We start from the raw sequence: 13,623 nt of genomic DNA, 5'->3' as shown, positions 1-13,623 counted from the left end.
GGAAGAAGCGGCGTTTGCGATAGCTGGAAGCTACAGGAGCGAAGCACTACTTTCATTTGCACGGCAACAGCATTCTGCCTTGGTGTATTTGTGCCAGCCACTGGCGCAAGGCAGCCCTCCTCTCCTGCTGCCTGGGACTCAGAGCGGTAAATGGCATCTGATCTGGAGAGCAGCCGGATTTTGCTCTCTAATCTGGATGCCAGATAGGCCCCCTGCAAGCTCTCATCTCTTGAGGAGCGCTCCCTGAAGCGGGGCTGGAAACTTTGGTCGGGCTCCTCGAGAGACGAGAGCTTGCAGGGTGGAGATCTGGTGGCTGCAATGGAGAGCAAAATCCGGCTTCTTCTCTCCACTTTAAGTGCGGCATCAGGATTCTGCCTTGGTATATTTGCGGCACAAGGCAGCCCTCATCTCCTGATGCTTGGGACTCGGAGTGGTAAATGGTGACTGGTCCGGGGAGCAGTCGGATTTTGCTCTCCATTGCGGATGCCAGATCGGACCCCTGCAAGCTCTCGTCTCTCAAGGAGTGCTCCCTGAAGTGGTGCGGGAAACTTTGGTTGGGCTCCTCGCGAGACGAGAGTTTACAGGGGGCTGATCTGGCATGCGCAATGGAGAGCAAAATCCGGCTGCTCCCCGAACCAGACGTTGTTTACCACTCCAAGTCCCAAGCAGCAGGAAACGAAGGCTGCCTTGCACCGCAAATATACCAAGGCGGAATCCTGATGCCGCACTTACAGCAGAGAGAAGAAGCTGGATTTTGCTTTCCATTGCAGACACAAGATCGGCCCCCTGCAAGCTCTCGTCTCTCGAGGAGCCCGACCAAAGTTTCCAGCGCCGCTTCAGGGAGCGCTCCTCGAAAGATGAGAGCTTGCAGGGGGCTGATCCGGCGTCCGCAATGGAGAGCAAAATCCGACTGCTCCACGGACCAGTCACCATTTACCCCTCTGAGTCCCAAGCGGCAGGAGATGAGGGCTGCCTTGCGCCGCAAATATACCAAGGCAGAATCCTGATGCCGCACTTTCAGCGGAGAGATGAGGCTGCCTTGGCCATCGGCTGGCGCAAATATACCAAGGCGAATGCTCATGCCGCACAAGTTCAAGTAGTGCTTCGCTCCCACACTTCTTCCGGCCCTCAGTCTCTCAGAGATATGCTTGACTTCCTCTCAGCCCCAAGACACTGGCTGGCCCATGAAATGAGAGAGAAAGAGAGAGAATCAGAATGAGACAGAGAGAGAAAGAGACAAAGAATGAAAGAGAGAATGAGAGAGCGAGAGAGAGAATCAAAATGAGACAGAGAGAGAAAGAGACAAAGAATGAAAGAGAGAGAAAGACAGAATGAAAGAGAGAGAATGAGAGAAAGAGACAGAGTGAGAGAGAGAGAATGAGAGACAGAGAAAGAGACAGAATGAAAGAGAATCAGAGAATCAGAGAGAATGAGAGAGAGAGACAAAATGAAAGAGAATCAGAATGAGAGAATCAGAAAGAGAGAGAGAGTGGGGGAGAGAGAAAAAGAGAATGAGAGAAAGTGGGAGAGAGAAAGAGAAAGGGGGAGAGAGAAAGAAAGAGTGAGGGAGAGAGATTAAGGGGGAGAGAGAGAATGAGAGAGAGGGGGGGAGAGGGGGAAACAGAAAGGGGGGAGAAAGAGAATGAGAAAGAGTGGAAGAGAGAGAAAGAGAGAATGAGAAAGGGGGAGAGAAAGGGGAAGAGAAAGGGGGAGAGAGAATGAGAGAGAAAGAGTGGGAGAGAGAGAAAGAAAGAGAATGAGAAGGGGAGAGAGAAAGAATGAGAGAGTGGGGGAGAGAGAAAGTGGGGGGGAGAGAAAGAATGAGAAAGGGGGGAGAGAGAAAGAGAATGAGAGAGTGGGGGAGAGAGAGGGAGAGAAAGAGAATGAGAAAGAGTGGGAGAGAAAGAAAGAGGGAGAGAGAGAGAAAGCGAAAATGAGAGAGAGAAAGAGAGAATGAGAGAGAAAGAGTGGGGGAGAGAGACAGAGAGAGACAGAGAGGAGGGAGAGTGCCTGAAGGACCCCATCCCGTCACTGGGAGTCCTGGTGGTTCAGCAAGTGGCGCACTGGATTCGTATTAGTGGTCTGCGAAATTTAAAATTATGAACTTGGTGGTCCCTGAGGTCCAAAAGGTTGGGGACCCCTGGCCTAAGACCATCGGAAAACACTTATTTTCGATGGTTTTAGGAATTACTTTATCATTGGGGGTCACCACAACATGAGGAACTGTATTAAAGGGTTGCGGCATTAGGAAGGTTGAGAACCACTGATTTAGTTCTTTGTTTAGTATTCATGGTTATCTCTCCAAAATTTTACACTTATAAGGAATATAAGTATAACAGCGAATCTTAGATAGCTAAAGAATATAACATGCAGTATCAACTATCTGTTCCATTTTATCCTAAAATAAATGCTTTACATCTAGTAATAGCTTAGTAAAGAGAGTCTTATTCACATACAACAATATGCTAAATTGCTGAGAATTCTGGCTTTATTGATAGCGATCAACCTGTGCGTCAGTTCTATAGGATCATTTCTATTTAGCTTTTTGTCAGAATATTCATGACTGGGAAGACATGGTAACAAGGTCGGCCAATGAATAGGCATAGCAACTAAGTCAGCCAATGGGAGCTGATTGGTGAATTGAAACTGAAACTGGAAAAAGCCTGGGCGTGGCTCTGTGTTAAGCTCTGAGTGCTGTGCTAAAAACTAGTCTGTCTGCTGTACCCTGCTTGTATTTTGCTTGTAACTACTATGTTGAAAAATAATCTATATTGGTATTTTACATTTATCTTCATGTATTATACAGTGGGGCAAAAAAGTATTTAGTCAGCCACCAATTGTCCAAGTTCTCTCACTTAAAAAGATGAGAGAGGCCTTAACTGACATCATAGGTAGACCTCAACTATGAGAGACAAAATGAGAAAACAAATCCAGACAATCACATTGTCTGATTTGGAAAGAATTTATTTGCAAATTATGGTGGAAAATAAGTATTTGGTCAATATCAAAAGTTCATCTCAATACTTTGTTATATATCCTTTGTTGGCAATGACAGAGATCAAACGTTTTCTGTAAATCTTCACAAGGTTGGCACACACTGTTGCTGGTATGTTGGCCCATTCCTCCATGGAGATCTCCCTAGAGCAGTGATGTTTTGGGGCTGTCGCTGGGCAACACGGACTTTCAACTCCCTCCAAAGGTTTTCTATGGGGTTGAGATCTGGAGACTGGCTAGGCCATTCCAGGACCTTGAAATGCTTCTTACGAAGCCACTCCTTCGTTGCCCGGGCGGTGTGTTTGGGATCATTGTCATGCTGAAAGACCCAGCCACGTTTCATCTTCAATGCCCTTGCTGACGGAAGGAGGTTTGCACTCAAAATCTCACAATACATGGCCTCATTCATTCTTTCCTGTACACGGATCAGTCGTCCTGGTCTCTTTGCAGAGAAACAGCCCCAAAGCATGATGTTGCCACCCCCATGCTTCACAGTAGGTATGGTGTTCTTTGGATGCAACTCATCATTCTCTCTCCTCCAAACACGACGAGTTGTATTTCTACCAAACAGTTCTACTTTGGTTTCATCTGACCATATGACATTCTCCCAATCCTCTTCTGGATCATCCAAATGCTCTCTAGCAAACTTCAGACGGGCCCGGACATGTACTGCCTTAAGCAGCGGGACACGTCTGGCACTGCAGGATCTGAGTCCCTGGCGGCGTAGTGTGTTACTGATGGTAGCCTTTGTTACGTTGGTCCCAGCTCTCTGCAGATCATTCACTAGGTTCCCCCCGTGTGGTTCTGGGATTTTTGCTCACCGTTCTTGTGATCATTTTGACCCCATGAGGTGAGATCTTGCGTGGAGCCCCAGATCGAGGGAGATTATCAGTGGTCTTGTATGTCTTCCATTTTCTAATTATTGCCCCCACAGTTGATTTCTTCACACCAAGCTGCTTGCCTATTGCAGATTCAGTCTTCCCAGCCTGGTGCAGGTCTACAATTTTGTTTCTGGTGTCCTTCGACAACTCTGGTCTTCACCATAGTGGAGTTTGGAGTATGACTGTTTGAAGTTGTGGACAGGTGTCTTTTATACTGATAACAAGTTCAAACAGGTGCCATTAATACAGGTAATGAGTGGAGGACAGAGGAGCCTCTTAAAGAAGAAGTTACAGGTCTGTGAGAGCCAGAAATCTTGTTTGTTTGTAGGTGACCAAATACTTATTTTCCATCATAATTTGCAAATAAATTATTTCCAAATCAGACAATGTGATTGTCTGGATTTGTTTTCTCATTTTGTCTCTCATAGTTGAGGTCTACCTATGATGACAATTATAGGCTCCTCTCATCTTTTTAAGTGGGAAAACTTGCACAATTGGTGGCTGACTAAATACTTTTTTGCCCCACTATATGTATATAAAGAAGTTAATGAATCCTGCTGAATCAGTTTACCTGTGTGTGCTTTCTGGATTTAATTTCTGCAACAAATTCTTGACACTTTTTATTCTGGGAGAAATAGCTAAACCAACCAGAAAGACTTACGTTGTGGTTTATTCAGCATTTCCTCCAAATGGTTGTTCTTTTGACAAGCCAGAAATTTAAGCAACAGTTGTTCTTAGCGTTTGGTTCCTTGCTACTTTAGAACAAGTTAGAAAACCTAATTCAATCATGTACTGAACAAGTCTGATGGAAGTTTTCTGGTTTTATTAAGTTTGGCATGCTGACAGAATGGATGGTTAGACAATAAAACGACTGATTTGTTTTATAAGCTAAAATTCATAGCTCAAGTGGTTATGGACAAACTGACTGCCCAAAAATAAAATATAAATAGCGAAAAAAACCTTGTAATTTTGGGATGTAATCTCTCTTCTTCCCCCTCCCTCCCTCCCTCCCTCCCTCCCTCCCTCCCTCCTCCCCCCTCTCTCTCTCTCTCTCTCTCTCCATTATCTATTGTAACATTAAGATTCTGTTTACTATTTCAAGTAGCTTAGTGCACTTCACTCAATCAAATTTTTTTTTCTGAAGAGATAGTTATTGCACTGCTGCAAACTTTTTGTGTCTATCTTAAAAATGTCAACATCTTATTTTATGGATACTTTCACCTTAATTGCATAATGAGAATTCATGTCCCCCCTGCAGTATGGAAATAATATGCTTCTCTCCTCACACAAGAGTTTATCAGGACTGTGGCAATAACTACATACTTATTTTATGAAGCTGACTGATAGAACCCATTGATTAGGAACAGCATTTATGTTGTGATTGAAAGTCAAAGATAATATTGTTAGGAACTTTCTATTTCATAGCCTTTTGTTTTACAGGTAGTCCTTGATGTAAGCCCACAATTTTGGTCATAAGTCACGAAGGTCATAAAGCAGGTCACCATATAGCTGCACGTGATTTTATAACCTTTTTTGCAGTGGTTAAGAGAACATGGCAGTCGTTAAGTCAAACAATTGTAGATGCAGGCCATTTGCCAAGTGCCCAAAATGCGTTCACATGACTGTGGGAGAAGGGCACATGTCACAGGTCATAAGTCCCAGTTTTTGGGTTTGTCATAACTTTGAACAGTTGCTAATGGACTGATTGTAGGTCAAGGACTACCTGTATACTGACCAAGGAATGGAACTTAAATGCCTAGATATAGCATTTAATAATCAAGTGGACAGTCTTAGTGGCTAAAATCGCCTTTATATTCTTTTAGAAGTTTAAAAGGCATAGGATAGATGTAAATGAGTGAGGGATTTTGTGTGTGTGTGTATCAATGTTCACTATGATAAGCTTTTCTGTGATTCTTACTTTAAATTGGTAGAAACGCAACAAATTTCAGCATGGTCAGACAGTGTAGTGGGAGTCAAAAATAAAAAGTTCAGAAGTTTCACATAGCCTTTTGGCCACTGTTTAGAAACTTGTAGATTTTAATATTCTAGCTTTCTACATTGTAAAATATAAATACCTTTTAACATTTTGTTGACTTTTGTTGTTTTAAATATAGTTGCAATTTTTCTGAATACAACTTCTTACTGACTTTTCCTAGGAAAGAATACCCCGATAATATTCCAAAGGTGGATAACAATTGCAATAAATGGTCTCAGCTTCAGGAGATGAGTATGTGTTTTTAATTTTTTTAAAAATATATATATATAAATGATTTAATTGTATATTTTATATAATAAGAAATAAATACATGTTTGGCCTTTTCAATAGAAAGAGTTACAAAAGAAGAAAAAAAAATCTTGTTCTGCTTGTTCTTTAAAAACTACTTTTATATTGATTTCCCCCCTTTTCCTTTGTTTTATTACTTTTTGGTAAGAACAGACCTTTCACGTTTTAGTTAAGGAGGGGATTAATAGGGTTGTAAATTGTATTTTTAATTGATGATATAGAAATTTCAATTAATAACAATGTGTTTTGAAGTGGGAAAACAAATCTCTTTTCAACTATCCAGTAGCAGGAATTATATTTATGTTGCTTTGTTGATCTCAAGTTTCTTGACTACTTTACCATTGTGCTGTTACACTTATATTTTTTTTTCTTAAAGAACTTGTCACTCTCAGATTTTGACTTACTTACTGTAGTTATTTAATATATTGAAGTCAATATATTTAGTCTGTAGGTTATGGTCTATATTTAGAAAAAAAGTAGGTCTTTGTGTTGAGACATCAATTTTCATTTGAAATTTCAGCTACACGCTGCTTAGAGTGAGAAGCAGTTGTTTTGATTGAATAGCTTCGTAGCCTTTTTTCCCCTTGAATTATCATAGGGCACAGGTACCTGGACAGAAGCAATTAATAACTATTTTTTCTTCATCCTGATGAAAAGCAAAAGAGTAAACTAGAGTTGCTGTTCTTCAAGTGAAGATATTTGGTGGTGATTAGTAATGATCTCCCTCTTTTTTATTTTTTATTTTTTTTAGAAAGAGTGATGGAGAACAGAGATGAGTCTGGTTCAGAATCAGAGTCAGGAATTACAAGGAGGGTACAACAGAAACGGCAATGCAGTTTATATCAGGCTGGTTTGCTTCCATCTCCTGTCACCAAAACTAATGCAACCCACATAGAGGTGGGTTATATATATTTATTTTTCCTTACTTGCTGTTAAAGTCAGGAAATGACATTATTAAAAGGGTAAAACCACAGTTCAAAACTTTGGTTGTAAGGTCTTTTATAATTGTTGCAGTTTGGCTGCATATTCCTTTGCTAATACTGTTGTTGTAACAGTTTGCTTTTTAAAATCTAAAAATATTTTCTTTTACATAGACTCCATTAGAAAATAAACTAGATATTTCAGTATTAATCTTCAAGTTATAAAGTAGTGGACTTGCTGAATTATAGTTCTTTCACTGCATAAACAGGTGGTAAATATTTTAAAACATTGTCTTTCAACAAATCTGTGATTAAATATTTGAAGTGATGTTCAGTGGATATTCTTAAGAGATAAGGTAAGTAGCAAGAAGGTTTTTGAAATGAGATAAGTAAAAGACATAAAAGCAGTAACGCTAAAAGTAAAGTGTTAAAATGGAAAGGCTTGGAGGAATAATGACAGGGACAAAAACCTGACAAAAAGCAAAAGAACAGCTGAATTAGCTGGTAATTTAAATTAGATAGTAACTTATTACAGGAACTTAATTCTATTTTTTAAAAAACAAATTTAGATCTATGAATCTATATACAAGTTGTATTCAACAACTGTTGCATTTATTTATAACAGGATTTTAAAATATGCACAAAAATATCTTTTTTTAACCCTAGGGCTTGGATAGTTACTCCAGAATTTGCCCATGCATTGGAAAAACAAATGAAAGTGAGACTGAATGCCAGCTTTCTGGAGTTTTTAGAGGCTTGCAAAGACAATCCACCCAAACCATGCCTTTACATGATAATTTGGCACGAGAATCAATACATGACAGTTCAACAGAGCAACATTCTTTAAGCACAGGATTAAATGCAAAAAAGTTTTATGGATCATCTCCTGGTACAGTTTCTACGGATCACATGGTGAGGCGCAGTATAGGCCCTGCTATGTTACGGCCAAATGGAAAAGTGGGTTCTAAACTGACTGGACATTTACGGCAGAAAACTACAACAGCATCTGAGCTAAATGATCCAAGTATGTGTTTTTTTAAAAAAAATTAAAGTTAGGTAAAAATTAAAATTATAACCTACACTATTTTGAAGAGGAAATATATCACTGGAGTTACTTTATGGTCTTGGAGTATGTTCTGAAGGTCTCTGAGTTCTAAGTTCTAAAATAGAGAAAGCAGGTTATAAATGTGAATAGTTATGTTTGCTTTAACCTATACTAGAGCAAAGCAGAATATGTAGTCTTTTAAAGTTATATAGAATACAAATTGCAGTTATATCTTAGATTCCTACATATGAATAGTATGTCCTGTCTGTTGTAGCTTTTAGCTCTGCTTTTGAAATAAGCCGATGCTGGTTAGGTGCTAGGACACAGCTAGAATTTTATCTTGTTCTAAATAGACACTTCTCCCCTATCTTAAACTTCTTATTTAGAATTTGATAGTAAACTTTAGTTGTCGTGATAATTTTAAAAGTTCATATTTTAGTTATCATAAAATATAAACGTCAGGCAAATGCTTTTGTTTTCAGTTGTGCTCTCCAGTGATGATGAAGAAGATCAGATTGGTGTCACTAACAGAATGGAGAGCATATCGCCACGCCCAGCAGATTCAGCCTGTTCTTCTCCTGCACCTTCCACAGGAAAAGTGGAAGCAGCCCTGAAGGAAAATACTTGTGAACTAGAACAAAGGCTAACTGGCATTACAGCAGAAACGGAATCTACAGTAGCATTACCAAGAAAAGCAAGAATGAAAGATCAGGTAGCTCCTCCATATGCAGAGTGAAATGAATATGTAAGCTTATCAGTGATTTCTCTGTGTAAGTGGAAACTTAGGATAGGGACTGCATACATATACATCATGTTATCTTAATGGGAAAATAGTCCTGTCCATCAGTGGTTCCGAATATAGGAAGAAAGTGCTTGCTTCTTTATAAATGAAATTCAAGAGTCAAGTGTACATTTATTCTTCTAATCTATAACTAATTATCTTTCAATAGGATTACTGCATAGCTATCTTTTTTGAAATCTATTAGATATTTACCGGATATGCATATTGGCTCCCTAAAACACAAAATGAAGAATTGCACAGTTAATAACTACTAGACTTTGTGAAAAATATCAGTTTTCCCAAACAGTATGTCAAAGTATTTTTGAAATTTGAAAGATATAAAAAAAAACCACTATTAAATGCAATATTGAAGATCAAGTGTAGGCACCACTGTAAACACAAAGAAATGAAATCTCATTGGATATGAATGAGTCTGTTGATGTAATTAAAGCTGTTAGCTGGATTGGGACATTAGTTAAAACTTGCCTCAGTAGAATGAGAACCATTTTTCTGTACTGCTTTCCATGTTAAATTTGATTGTTGAAATCACAGGAACTGTGTAAGAAGAATGAAATCAAAGACCGACAACCACATCGTTTTCAAAGATGGAACACTTAAATTGGCCAAAGAGGATATTATCTCTATGTGGCCCATCACTTCCATGTTGCTTCTATTCCTGTAGAATTAAAAACATGGAAAACAGCCCAAGGGAGTGGTTGTAACAGTTTTGCTGATAAGTGTAAATCAATTTCAGAAGATAAATTGATTCCACAAGGAAAACAATCCTTAAATTAAAATACATTGAAAATTGTCCCAATTAATAGCACTTCACTGTAAGGATTTCATGGTGGGGATTTTTGTTTTTTAGTTTGAGCATCACTGCAAGAATTGGATAAACAAAGACAAAAATGCACCATGAACAGGCTTCTTGAGTGCTGTCAAGGGGGACAACTTTCACGGTATGTTAATCTAAAGACTTAACAGTCACGGCAGCAGCTCTCTGTAGGGGTATTCTAAGTTATGAACTTGTTTAAAAACATGCAAATATGCTTTACAGCAATCCACTAGATAAAATGAATCAAAATAATATATTTATACAGTCCACACAGTGTTAGATACAAATGCCATAATCTCTCATCTACTGTATATGAATAATTTAGTGGACAACACTGTAGAGTTGATACAAAATGAGATGAAAATAGAATCTGCTAATTTCAAATACAGTGTTGTTGTCCAGTGTCTCTATCATGGAATTAAGAATCCAAATTAAACAGAGTAGGTCCTAAATAAGCATCAATATTGCTACATTGGCCTTCTATTTCCACTTTATAAGCCTTGAACTTGGCTTTTTTGAAAGGTGTACGTGGGAGGGGAGGGAGATATGTGATTCAACCAAAATAAGACTCTTGTTAAAATCAATGGGACAATTTCAACATCACTGTTGTTTTTAACTTTGTGTTCAGTGCTTCTAAAATATACTGTACTGCTTCTAATGTTGCACTTTTAGAACTCTTTTGGCACTGGTTTTATGTTTTGTCAGCTCATATATTTTATATCTTCAGTTCTGATAGATGTACATGTGTAGGATATTTTTATGACAGTATTTCTTATTCTTCTTACTCTAATATATCTTATATGTAAGGTCTGCATGTGCCACTTTTTATGAAACTCTTACCTGTGTCAGTTCAAATGGAATGTATGAGTTCTTCATTTTGAACACAGAGACTCTTTTGTGAATGATGGCTTATACATAACAATGCTTCCTGACTATTAATGCTTAGGGTGACACAATGGGGAGATACCATTTTTCCCTTAAGAAAAGAAATAAGGCACAAGAGTCCACAATGGAACTGTACCCAAAACAAACAATGCCTTAAGGACACCGTACATTCCTGCACATTGACTCATCAGTGCACCCAAGTACTTATGAGATTTTAGCATTCATGTAAGAATTTTGTGAGAGTTTGGCTTCTTTTTATGCTTTAGAATCTTAAAAGATTTTCTAAAGCCTCATAAGATTTGGGTCATTGTTTTATTTTTAAAAACGTATTAGGTCTAAATTAATAGGTGTGAGTAAGTTGTAATACTCCAGTACTAAGTACTAGAGTATTAAGGAGAGTTGATGTCTACAGATAGCATGTTGACAGACCTAGTTTTAAAACCCTAACACATGCTGGCTGGGGATTCTGGGAGTTGAAGTTCACAAATCTTAAAGCTGCCAAGGTTGAGAAACACTGTCCTAGCAATAGCAATAGCAATAGCACTTAGACTTATATACCACTTTATAGTGCTTTACAGCCCTGTCTAAGCGGTTTACAGAGTCACCATATTGCCCCCAACAATTTTGGGTCCTCATTTTACCGACTTCGGAAGGATGGAAGGCTGAGTCAACCTTGAGCCTGGTGAGATTCAAACTGCCAAATTGCAGTCAGCTGGCAATCAGCAGAAGTAGCCTGCAGTACTGCACTCTAAACACTGCGCCACTGTGGCTCATAAACACAGACACAGCCTAGAATGAAGTTACTGAACTATTGCATCTCTAATTATAGGCCTATTATATCATTCTAGTCATTAAGAGAAATTATATTGGTGACATCATCTTCTGGAGATGTCACATGATGATGTTCTAAGAAAGGGATTTTCAGTCTTTTATCTTCTGGAGCAATCTTCTTTCTACCCAAATGAAGGCCTATTGGTGCTATGTTTTGACGTCTGTTGAAGGATACATTTATTGCTTCGCGCTCTTTGTAATAAAAAGATATTGCATGAACATCAGAAACACATTACAAAAAAAGGTTTATATGACTTTATCTTTATACCTTTATACCTTTCTTATGACTTTAGAATTATTCTGTTTTGTCTTGCAATTATTGATGTGGAGAATACCTTTAAATAAATTATGTGTATGATATGGGAGGAGTTAATTCAAATTCAGAACAGTTGCATACAGATCCCATTCAGAATTTGTATACAAAGTGTGCCACTGACATACTTTTAATATTTACATTATTTGCACAAATATTCTGAAAGCTAAAAAAAGTTTCACTTGCAAATATTTTGGCCAGTTTTCAGTAATTCTGAAGCATAGCCCATATGTTTTAAATGCATGTTATAATTATCATTATTTTTCATAAATTAAAATGGTGATGTTAATTATTTTACAGTTTGGTAACATTGTATCCAATGCTCCTGTAAAGCGTCGAAAAGTTTTCCCCCAAGAAACTGTGACTGATGTCATAATACCTTCAAAATATCAGAACTCTTATGAAAGTGTCATATTGAACTGTCGGAGTATAAGAATAGGAACTCTACGAAAAATGGTGGTGGATCCTGTAATTGTAAGTAAAGTAATAGATTTGCGGTTTGTCAATTATGTTTTATAATGATGGAGAATCTAAAGATGTAGTTAAAAAATAATTGAAATTAACATGGATCTTTGAGAATGGTAAGGAGTAGGCAGATGTGATAGAATTATACTTTTTAGAGTTATGCACAGAATAGAAAATGTTTCTATTTGTTTTGCACATAGAGCAAACAGGTTGTCTCTCATACATTCTGTCACTATTCTGGGCCAGTCAGATTTCTAACTGAATAAGATCCATTATTGTTTTCCTGTTCTGGATTCTGTTAGTTCAGAATATGGAGCAGATCCTAAAATTCTAGATGTAGCAAATATTGGGTTTTTGGACCTGCAGAGAGATTAGGTGGCGAAAAACGGTCATAAGTCATTTTTTCATTTTTGCCATTGTAACTTTGAACAATCACTAAATGCCTAGTTGTAAGTCGAGGATATAGCTAACTGTATTCTTGAGAGTTAGGAGTTAAATGTGTTAATATATTATTAAACTGTTCCAAAAATATCAAATCCTTCAGTCTGTGAAGAAGTTGGATATATGAATTTGGATTGTTACCAAAAAAATGTGATTATGTACTCATGGAAGAAAGCTTATGGGGAAAAAATGATTAACAAAATTTGGCAAGTCTCTGTTTTTGCACTGAAGCAGATGTAGGACAGTACATTTCTTTATGGTCTTGGTTTAATTCATTGTGAATAATTTCAAATCATGGGTTGTTAATGAGAATTTATACCTGTAGTAATATAAATTTTCTTTTTCAGTTTTGTTTAGACTATATTGAGATACGTTTGGAAGGTTAGTATTTTTCTTTTCCTGTTATGATTTTTCTATATATTGTTGTATGTGATAAATATATTAATTGGTAATTACATATTTGTTTCTTTCTATGTGTTTATTCTGGTGGGATAAAATATAAAATATGACTTCCTTATATATAACATATTAAACACCAAGGCAAATTCAAACATTTGAAATACATTTTTAAGATATTAACAGACCAATCAAAGACAATAAATGAAATGATTTTTATAGATACTAGCAATAATTTCCAGTATTTAATGTTGAAAGTACAGTACCAATATTTAGGTAATGGTTGAAGAAATAAACTCTATGGGTTTTATGCTTTGATTTTTTTTTTGATATTGCATTAAATAATATTAATAATGGGGGTATTGGATGGCCATATAAATTTGTTCAATAAATAAAGTAATTGATGTTTTTTATATTTTAAGCAACCTGTCATTTTATGGATATGCAAAACAATAATTCAGGTGCTACAAAACAACTTTTGAAGTGTGCAACCTAACCCTACGCTTTTCATTACAAATGAGATATATGCTGCTTCTTTACAGTTTAGAGGCT

General features: G+C 37.5%; 1 protein-coding gene across 6 annotated transcripts in view; it reads left to right on the top strand.

Moving 5' to 3' along the window:
* Positions 1-13,623, top strand: part of SENP6 (SUMO specific peptidase 6) — a 70,966-nt gene that overhangs the window by 29,899 nt on the left and 27,444 nt on the right. For 5 of the 6 annotated variants that reach the window (XR_011599769.1, XR_011599770.1, XM_070932894.1 and 2 more), the window contains 6 exons: positions 6,032-6,102; positions 6,911-7,056; positions 7,746-8,103; positions 8,607-8,836; positions 12,070-12,243; positions 13,023-13,056. Coding sequence is in view for 4 of the 6 variants with exons in the window: in XM_070932894.1 (XP_070788995.1) it covers positions 6,032-6,102; positions 6,911-7,056; positions 7,746-8,103; positions 8,607-8,836; positions 12,070-12,243; positions 13,023-13,056 (1,013 nt within the window). In the remaining 2 variants the exon portion in view is untranslated. The remainder of the gene's footprint in view (positions 1-6,031; positions 6,103-6,910; positions 7,057-7,745; positions 8,104-8,606; positions 8,837-12,069; positions 12,244-13,022; positions 13,057-13,623) is intronic. The other variant, XM_070932896.1, reaches the window with a different exon arrangement.

Source organism: Pituophis catenifer, unplaced genomic scaffold (assembly GCF_029215685.1).
Source record: "Pituophis catenifer annectens isolate HBS135680 unplaced genomic scaffold, rPitCat1.0.hap2 SCAF_1, whole genome shotgun sequence".
Lineage (NCBI taxonomy): Eukaryota > Metazoa > Chordata > Lepidosauria > Squamata > Colubridae > Pituophis > Pituophis catenifer.
This window is presented reverse-complemented; position numbering and strand designations above follow the sequence as displayed.